Here is a 9,959-nt window from a genome sequence, read left to right as displayed (position 1 = left end):
ACTCCTCCTACTAGTCCGGGTCGGTTTGTGTATAATGGAAAACCAGAACAGATCAAAGTGACCCGACCTGACCTCGAACTGATCTAACCCTGCACTAACGCGGGCTGCTGATAGAAAAGCACCATGGGTGACTGTTCTTATTAGAGGTCTGTGTGACTGTTCTGTACCAACACTGGATTAATAATCTGATCTAATCTGTCCCTCTGCCTGCATGTCCCAGGATGCACCTGTGAAGCTGTGTGATTTCGGCTTCGCCAAGATCGACCAGGGTGACCTGATGACCCCTCAGTTCACACCCTACTATGTAGCACCTCAGGTTACACACACACACACACACACACACACACACACACACACACACAGTCATGCACACACACTGCTCAGATCTCACACCACATTGAGTTGCATTAAAATGTCCTGTTCTGAAGACATTCTGTAAACATCCTGTCCTAGTCTGATGACATCATCATGTCCTAGTCTGATGACATCATCATGTTTTCTCCAGGTACTGGAGGCTCAGAGAAGACACCAGAAGGAGAAGTCTGGAATCATACCTACCTCACCCACCCCCTACACCTACAACAAGGTACCTACCTCACCCACCCCCTACACCTACAACAAGGTACCTACCTCACCCACCCCCTACACCTACAACAAGGTACCTACCTCACCCACCCCCTACACCTACAACAAGGTACCTACCTCACCCACCCCCTACACCTACAACAAGGTACCTACCTCACCCACCCCCCCTACACCTACAACAAGGTACCTACCTCACCCACCCCCCCTACACCTACAACAAGGTACCTCCCTCACCCACCCCTTACACCTACAACAAGGTACCTACCTCACCCACCCCCCCTACACCTACAACAAGGTACCTACCTCACCCACCCCCCCTACACCTACAACAAGGTACCTACCTCACCCACCCCTACACCTACAACAAGGTACCTACCTCACCCACCCCTTACACCTACAACAAGGTACCTACCTCACCCACCCCCTACACCTACAACAAGGTAACACACACACACACACACAAACACACTCCCTACATACCCACCCCTACCCCCTACACACACAACAAGGTCCTACACACTGACACACACACACATACAACACGGTACGACACATAGGGGGGATCATATATGTGATGTTGAGTCTCTCCCTCCCTCCCCCTCCCTCCCCCCTCCCTCCCCCTCCCCCCTCCCTCCCCCTCCTCCCCCCTCCCTCCCCCTCCTCCCCCCTCCCTCCCCCTCCTCCCCCTCCAGAGCTGTGACCTGTGGTCCATCGGGGTGATCATCTACGTGATGTTGTGTCTCTCCCTCCCTCCCCCTCCTCCCCCCTCCAGAGCTGTGACCTGTGTCTCTCCCTCCCTCCCCCTCCTCCCCCTGCAGAGCTGTGACCTGTGTCTCCCCCTCCTCCCCCTCCAGAGCTGTGACCTGTGTTGTGTCTCTCCCTCCCTCCCCCTCCTCCCCCTGCAGAGCTGTGACCTGTGGTGTGTCTCTCCCCCCCCCCTCCCCCCCTGCAGAGCTGTGACCTGTGGTCCATCGGGGTGATCATCTACGTGATGCTGTGTGGCTACCCGCCCTTCTACAGCCGCCACCACAGCAGGACCATCCCCCGAGACATGAGGAAGAAGATCATGACCGGCAGCTTCGACTTCCCCGAGGACGAGTGGAGCCTGATCTCTGAGATGGCCAAGGACATCGTACGCAAGTAAGACACACACACACACACACACACACACACACACACACACACAGAGATGGCCAAGGACATCGTACGCAAGTATGTATGGGCCCCGCACACACACACACACACACACACACACTGACAGAGAGTCTGTCCCCACAACAGCCTGTGTGTGTGCGTGTGTGTGCGTGCATGCGTGTGTGTGTGTGCGTGCGTGTGTGTGTGCGCGCGTGTGTGTGCGAGCGTGTGTGTGTGTGCGTGCGTGTGTGTGTGCGCGCGTGCGTGTGTGTGTGCGTGCGTGTGTGTGTGCGTGTGCGCCCGTAAACGATGCATTAATTACAGACAGATGGCGGAGGCGATGTCCGTTGACAAAAACACGTCCCGAAATAACACAACCTCGGACCCCGACTGTGTGCTTGTGTTATCAATAAGGAAATGACATTACTGTAATGTTGAACATTACTCCCTCCTCCCTCCCCCCCCCCCCCCCCCCCCCCCCTGCCAGGCTGCTGAAGGTGAAGCCAGAGGAGAGGCTGACCATCGAGGGGGTCCTGGCCCACCCCTGGCTCAACTGTACGGAGGCCCTGGACAACGTGCTGCCTTCAGCCCAGATGATGATGGACAAGGTGGGGCTGGGGAGCTGGGAGGCTGGGGGGAGGCTGGGGGGAGGCTGGGGGGTGCTGGGGGGCTGGGGAGGCTGGGGAGCTGGGGAGGCTGAGGAGCTGGGGAGGCTGGAAGGCTGGGGGGCTGGGGGAGGCTGGGGGGCTGGGGGGCTGGGGAGGCTGAGGAGCTGGGGAGGCTGGAAGGCTGGAAGGCTGGGGGGCTGGGGGAGGCTGGGGAGCTGAGGAGCTGGGGGGCTGGGGGGCTGGGATAGCATTCAGGTAGTGTGATACCTCTGAAAGCATAGCGTTCAGGTAGCAGATAGGGTTCAGGTAGCAGATAGCGTTCAGGTAGCAGATAGCGTTCAGGTAGCATTTATGTAGCATTCAGATAGCATTCGGATAGCATTAAGGTAGCATTCTGGTAGCATTACAGTAGCATTCAGCTAAATGACCTGTGTTAAGCCCAATTTATACTTCTGCGTCGAATTTACGTGCGGCTACACCGTAGCCTACGCAAGGGCTCTCTGTGGCACATAGACCTCTCCTCTACCTGCTGTTCTGTAGACCGACCGCCAGAGGGCGGTGTTGTGTGTTAGTCTGAGGTGCCTCTGCTGGAACTGATCTGAGTCCAGTGGTTTACTGAAGGTCTCTGCTGCCACAGCGATGTCCCTGGAGGACTTGAGGGTGGCAGAGAGGGGCTGGATATCTTTAAAAGAAAGCTCCTATTTCCTGGTTTTATTGTGTTGGATTTATTTTTTTATTTGATCTTTCCTATCTCCTGCCTCTTGTTTTATTGTGTTGGATTTGATTGTTTTTGTGTTCAGCACAGACTGGCTGCTATATATGAGATCAACAAGGACAAAGTCAGACAGACAGTCAGAGACAGACATGCAAGCTGACTCACACACACACACACACACACACACACACACACACACACACAACACACAAGTTTGATTGATTGATTCCTGATGTGATCCATTCAACCCTGAATCCCCTCCCTCCCCCTCCCCTCCCTCCCTCCTCCTCCCTCCCGCTGGGGAGGCTGGGGAGTCTGGGGAGGCTGGGGTCTGGGGAGGCTGGGCAGCTGGGAGGCTGGGAGGCTGGGAGGCTGGGGAGGCTGGGGTCTGGGGGAGACTGGGGGGAGGCTGGGGGTCCTGGGGAGGCTGAGGGAGGCTGAGGGAGGCTGGGGAGGCTGAGGGAGGCTGAGGGAGGCGGAGGGAGGCTGAGGGGCTGGGGAGGCTGAGGGAGGCTGGGGAGCTGGGGAGGCTGAGGGAGGCTGAGGGAGGCTGGGGAGCTGGGGAGGCGGAGGGAGGCTGAGGGGCTGGGGAGGCGGAGGGAGGCTGAGGGAGGCTGAGGGAGGCTGAGGGGCTGGGGAGGCTGGGGAGGCGGAGGGAGGCTGAGGGGCTGGGGAGGCTGAGGGAGGCTGAGGGGCTGGGGAGGCTGAGGGAGGCTGGGGGTGCTGGGGGGCTGGGATAGAGTTCAGATAGCATTCAGGTAGCATTTTTTATGTAGCATTCAGGTAGCATTAATGTAGCCTTCAGATAGCATTCGGATAGCATTCTGGTAGCATTCTGGTAGCATTACAGTAGCTAAATGACCTGTGTTAGTATGGGGTGGATCCCTGTGTCTGTGGGACCTACAGGTGAAGCACGGTAGCCATCGTCTCACTGGCCAAGGTTCCTCTTCCCTGTACCAATACCAGGGGAGGCTGGTGGAGGCCAGGGGAGGCCCGTGGAAGCCTGGGGAGAACCGTGGAGGCCAGGAGCGGCTGGTGGAGGCCAGGGGAGGCTGGTGGAGGCCAGGGGAGGCTGGTGGAGGCGGAAATGTCTTTGATACAATCTCCTCGTTCCATTCCACGCATTAAAATGAGGCCGTACTCCGATTTCTACCTCCACCAAGCAGCCTCCCATCCCTCCACTACTGTGGCACATAGACAGGGGTGCACATAACTGGTGCGCCAGTGCGCATGCGTCGCCAAAATGCATGCTGCGCAGCAGATCAGCGGCATGAAAGCGCTCTTGCGCACCAACAGCTGGAAGCGCTGGGAGAGGAATTTACTTCCTCAAAATCCAACTGCTGACTGCTGACTGCTGCATCACTGCAAGCCCCACTAAGTAACTATTTGCCGTCCCCTCAGCCGAAGGCCCGACGAACAGTCGACCGACGATGACCACGGCGACTCCCCTCACGAAAACATTCGGAAAGTATCGTAACTTGTACTTTCATTCCGCGTATCGCGTATCGCACGGTTATCACGCCGACACGTGAAAATTCAGTCCCGAACGACTCGTCGCTAAAAGGAAAAACAACACCAAGGGACTTCACGTTTCTTTTCTCTGAAGCTTTCAAACGTTCAGACGTTTGTTTTACAGCTTCATTATCGCACCTAGACCCCTGACCCAGGATATGGTTGGGAATTATATTAGAAGAAAAAACAACAACTTTGTTGCACAATCAAAATAATGAGCTATTTAAAGTGATAGCCTACATTGTAGGCCCTACAACATCCTCTACCATGGTTGAAATTGAGGACAGTATTAACAGCAGTCAAGAGAGCAGTGATGATGATTAAGCTTGTAGCATAAGTAAATGCTTAGGCTGTAACTTTTTGTTGAAAAGTTGATTTCAGTGTTTACAGAACAGAGCAGTGCTTAAAGAGATGTCAGTTGATTTCATTGTGTTTAAAGAACAGACATTCAGTTAGTGCTTAAAGAGATGTCAGTTGATTTCATTGTGTTTAAAGGAGTCTGACAGACTTTCATGCTTAAAGAGCAGTCATTTGATTTTGCATTTGTTTCTTTTGTTTTGCACACAATCATTTGTTCGTTCATCTTTATTTATGAATAAATGTCGTTTTGCTAATATAAGTTATCCATGTATCCCTTTTTTATCCATCCTGTGGGACGGGTCGTGACTCGCGAGCTCGGGGAGCACCAAGCAGCATCCCTAGGTGCTCCTCTGAGCACTGGCCCCAAAATGTTATGTGCACCCCTGCACATAGACCTCTCCTCTACCTGCTGTTCTGTAGACCGACCGCCAGAGGGCGGTGTTGTGTGTTAGTCTGAGGTGCCTCTGCTGGAACTGATCTGAGTCCAGTGGTTTACTGAAGGTCTCTGCTGCCACAGCGATGTCCCTGGAGGGCTTGAGGGTGGCAGAGAGGGGCTGGATATCTTTAAAAGATTCCTGGTTTTATTGTGTTGGATTTATTTTTTATTTGATCTATTTCCTATCTCCTGCCTCTTGTTTTATTGTGTTGGATTTTATTGTTTTTGTGTTCAGCACTTGGGAGTCGTATTCAATGTGGCTATATATGAGATAAACAAGGACATAGTCAGACAGACAGTCAGAGACAGACATGCAAGCTGACACACACACACACACACACACACACACACACACACACACACACACACACACCAACACACACACACACACACACAAGTTTGATTGATTGATTCCTGATGTGGTCCATTCAACCCCTCCTCCCTCCCCTCCTCCCTCCCTCCCCCTCCTCCCTCCCTCCCTCCCCCCCCTCTCCCCTCCCTCCCCCCCCCCCAGGCGGTGGTAGCAGGCATCCAGCAGGCGCACGCGGAGCAGCTGGCCAACATGAGGATCCAGGACCTGAACGTCAGCCTGAAGCCCCTCAACTCTGTCAACAACCCCATCCTGAGGAAGAGGAAGCTGCTGGGGTCAGTGTGTGTGTTTGTGTGTCTGTGTGTGTGTGTGTGTGTGTGTGTGTGTAGGTGTATATATGTACGTATCCGTGGTGTGTGTGTGCTGTGTGGTGCGCGTGTGTGTGTGTGAGATCTAGGGACTGTCACATGTATTGATGTTTTCCACTCCTCCCCCTCCTCCTCTTCCTCCTCCTCTCCCTCTCCCTCCTCCCCTCCTCTTCCTCTTCCTCCTCCTCTTCCTCCTCCCCCTCCTCCTCCTCCTCCCCCTCCTCCTCCTCCTTCTCCCCCTCCTCCTCTTCCTCCTCCTCTCCCTCTCCCTCCTCCCCCTCTTCCTCTTCCTCCTCCTCCCCCCCTCCTCCTCCTTCTCCTCTCCCTCTCCCTCCCCCTCCTCCCCCTCCTCTTCCTCCTCCTCTCCTCCTCCTCCTCCTCCTCTTCCTCCTCCTCTTCCTCCTCCTCTTCTCCTCCTCCTCCTCTTCCTCCTCCTCTCCCTCTCCCTCCTCCCCCTCTTCTTCCTCTTCCCCCTCCTCCTCCCCCTCCTCCTCCTTCTCCTCTCCCTCCCCCTCCTCCCCCTCCTCTTCCTCCTCCTCTTCCTCCTCCTCCTCCCCCCTCCTCCTCTTCCTCCTCTTCCTCCTCCTCCTCTTCCTCCTCCTCTTCCTCCTCCCCCTCCTCTTCCTCCTCCTCCTCTCCCTCCTCCTCCTCCTCCTCCTCCTCCTCCCCCTCCTCCTCCTCCTCCCCCTCCTCCTCCTCTTCCTCCTCCTCCTCCTCCCTCTCCTCCTCCTCTTCCTCCTCCTCCTCTTCCTCCTCCCACTCCTCCTCCCCCTCCTTCTCTTCCTCCTCCCCTCCTCCCTCCTCCTCCTCCCCCTCCTCCTCCTCTTCCTCCTCCTCTTCCTCCTCCTCTTCCTCCTCCCACTCCTCCTCCCCCTCCTTCTCTTCCTCCTCCCCCTCCTCCTCCCCCTCCTCCCCCTCCTCTCCCTCCTCCCCCTCCTCTTCCTCTTCCTCCTCCTCCCCCCCTCCTCCTCCTCCTCCCCCTCCTCCTCCCCTCCTCCTCCTCCTCTCCTCCTCCTCCCCCTCCTCCTCCTCCTCCTCCCCTCCTCCTCCTCTTCCTCCTCCTCTTCCTCCTCCTCTTCCTCCTCCCACTCCTCCTCCCCCTCCTTCTCTTCCTCCTCCCCCTCCTCCTCCTCCTCCTCCCCCTCCTCTCCCTCCTCCCCCTCCTCTTCCTCCTCTTCCTCTTCCTCCTCCTCCCCCCCTCCTCCCCCTCCTCCTCCCCCTCCCTCCCCCTCCTCCTCCCCCCTCTCCTCCTCCTCCCCCTCCTCCCCTCCTCCTCCCCCCTCTCCTCCTCCTCCCCCTCCTCCTCCCCCTCCTCCTCCTCTTCCTCCTCAGTAGCACCAAGCAGAGTGACGGCTTCTCCTCCACGACCCAGAGAACGGAGGTGAGGACGACAACGAGGCTCTGGAGAAGCTCAGAGACGTCATCGCCCAGTGTATCCTGCCCCAGGCCGGTCAGTCTCACACACACACACACACACCTCCCCCAGGCCGGTCAGTCCACACACACACACACACACACACACACACACACATACACAAGCACACACACACTCACACACATACACAAGCACACACTCACACACACACACACAAACAAATGAAATGTAATATATGCAGATTTTGAGTACACGCACGCTCAGTCTGAATGAAGACCGTATGTGTGTGTGTGTGTGTGTGTGTGTGTGTGCAGGGGAGAACGAGGATGAGAAGCTGAACGAGGTGATGCACGAGGCGTGGCGCTTCAACAGAGACTGTAAACCCCTGAGAGACGGCCTGCAGGGCCTGCACTGGGACGGTCAGTATCATAACTATACTTGTTTCAGTACTGGTACTCTATATGTGACACCAGTCAAAGGATAACCCAATTGCCCAAGTCATTTTTCTGTTTTTTGAAACTACAGATTGTAAGCTTACAAATGATGTGTCATACATTGGAATCAGATTTTTTTTTTAACACGACAGGTGTATTTGAATGTTGGTGCACCTCACACACTGAATAGGAGAAAAGTGACTCTAAACGCAGCAAAAGTTACAAACGCTGCTAACCGCTAGCGGCTAACAGTGGTACATCGCTAGGAACGTCTAACTGCGTTTTTATAACATCATAACATGCTGAGAGAACGGTTTATGAAGAACGAAATAATAACAACATTGTTCCTCTCTGGTGTGTTCCAGGACGGGGTTTCTCTGACAAGGTGGATCGCTTGAAGCTGGCGGAGGTGATGAAGCAGGCCATAGAGGAGAAGACTAACCTGCAGGAGGCTCAGTAGCCTCGCTCTCGCTCTCTCTCTCCTTCTCTCTCTATATCTCTCTCTCTCTCTATATCTCTCTCTCTCTCCTCTCTATATATCTCTCTCTCTCCTTCTCTCTCTATCTCCATCTCTCTCTCTCTATCTCTCTCTCTCTCCTTCTCTCTCTCTATCTCTCTCTCCTTCTCTCTCTCTATCTCTCTCTATATCTCTCTCTCTCCTTCTCTCTCTTTTTATATCATTTATCACAACAGTTTCTAAGCCAATTACTGTCAAGAGGCATTTCTATGTAAATTGACTTGCTAAAACGAAGATAGCATTTTAGCGTTTTTTCCATGAGCTCAACATGTACAGCTGTAGATACTATATAATGTATATTCAAAGAGGACTTGTTGCTACTATAACTATAATTTTTTTTATGAACAACAAACGCAAAGAACTTGAAAAACCTTATATATTTTTCGTTTTTGCAAAAAAAAAAAAGGAAAAAAAAAACTGGAAAGAAAACAAAAAAAAATATGAAATTATTTTCTGTACCTTACGGAGAGGGAATTTGTACAAGCTGCTTGTCCAGAATGTTCCACAGCGATGTGTGTTGTTTTGATCTCACACATTTTTATTTCATTTTATTATTTTTATCTTATTTTTAATTCTCATTTTTATTCTATTGCTTTCTAAATTTTTAACAATGCTAAGAGTTATATTTATTTAACTGAAGACATCCGTTATTATCTGAGACTGTGAAGCCTGGTGGTGGTTGGTCATGTGACCTGCTGTCTCTAAACAGAGAGGCTGAGTTCCAAACTGGCCCCTTGGCCCTAGACATGCCGTTAGACTCCTCCCCCATGAGACACACATATCCAATACTCTCAGATCTTAGGGGGGGGGGGGGAGGGGAGACATGTAGGGAGGGAGAGAGAGGGGGAGAGATATGTAGGGAGGGAGAGAGAGGGGGAGGGGAGACTTAAAGGTTACGGTTCTGACCTGGTCTCTGCTGTTCCCGTGGTAACCGTGGAGACGGACAGCGTCTGAAGCCCGGCTCGCAGGAAACACACGACGCACCTTCTCTCCCTTCTCTACCTTCTCTACCATCTCTACCATCCTCCTTTCTCTACCAAACGACTTGATCCTTTCTTACCGGTGTGATCTACTGTTTGCTTTTTTTACTTTTTTTTTCTTTTTCTCCAAACAAAAGACATTTGATGATCCCCCTGTTTTACGACAGTCTTAGCCTTACTCACGCCAGGCGCACAGGTGCTGACCCACAACGAGGTGAGCCGGCGTTCTCTTACCTGAACACTTCCTGTGCACGGAGCCGCAGCTGAGGCTGACAGGAAGTGTATTCTTCTTCTTCTTCTTCTTCTCCTCTTCCGGCGTGAGTGGCGCTGCAGGGTCACCTGTAGGGTCACCTGGCAGACCGCTGTCTCCACTATTCCCTGCTTTGTTAAAAGCAATGACTTTCAGGAACAAACCTTCCTGTGTCTGTGTGTGTGTGTCTGCTTGCTTGTGTGTGTGTGTGTGTCTGCTTGTGTGTGCGTGTGTGCGAGTGTGCGTGTTCTCGGAGGTCTAATCGTATAAATCACAGCTGCTTCCTGCCTCCCCGCTGCCATCCGCAGCCCTGGGCTGGAGCGTTCTCTGGGTGCTGACCTGGGACCAGTCCCCCGACTGACCCCACCCTCAACC

At 53.6% G+C, this 9,959-nt stretch overlaps 1 protein-coding gene across 1 annotated transcript; it reads left to right on the top strand.

Annotated features, from left to right (window-relative positions):
- Positions 1–211: 211 nt before the first annotated feature.
- On the top strand, positions 212–8,501 carry mapkapk5 (MAPK activated protein kinase 5; the record flags this gene model as incomplete). The annotated part of the gene is given in 10 exon segments (XM_080551163.1): positions 212–316; positions 506–586; positions 1,278–1,301; positions 1,562–1,725; positions 2,207–2,327; positions 5,865–5,995; positions 7,364–7,383; positions 7,386–7,478; positions 7,718–7,822; positions 8,203–8,501. Coding segments are annotated over 10 exon segments (939 nt in total). The 3' UTR covers positions 8,298–8,501.
- Between the last annotated feature and the right edge of the window lie 1,458 nt (positions 8,502–9,959).

The sequence above is a fragment of the Nansenia antarctica genome (assembly GCF_963989245.1).
Source record: "Nansenia antarctica genome assembly, contig: SCAFFOLD_292, whole genome shotgun sequence".
In the NCBI taxonomy this organism is placed as follows: Eukaryota; Metazoa; Chordata; class Actinopteri; order Argentiniformes; family Microstomatidae; genus Nansenia; species Nansenia antarctica.
The sequence above is the reverse complement of the archived record's forward strand: the minus strand, read 5'-3'. Positions and strand labels throughout refer to the sequence as shown.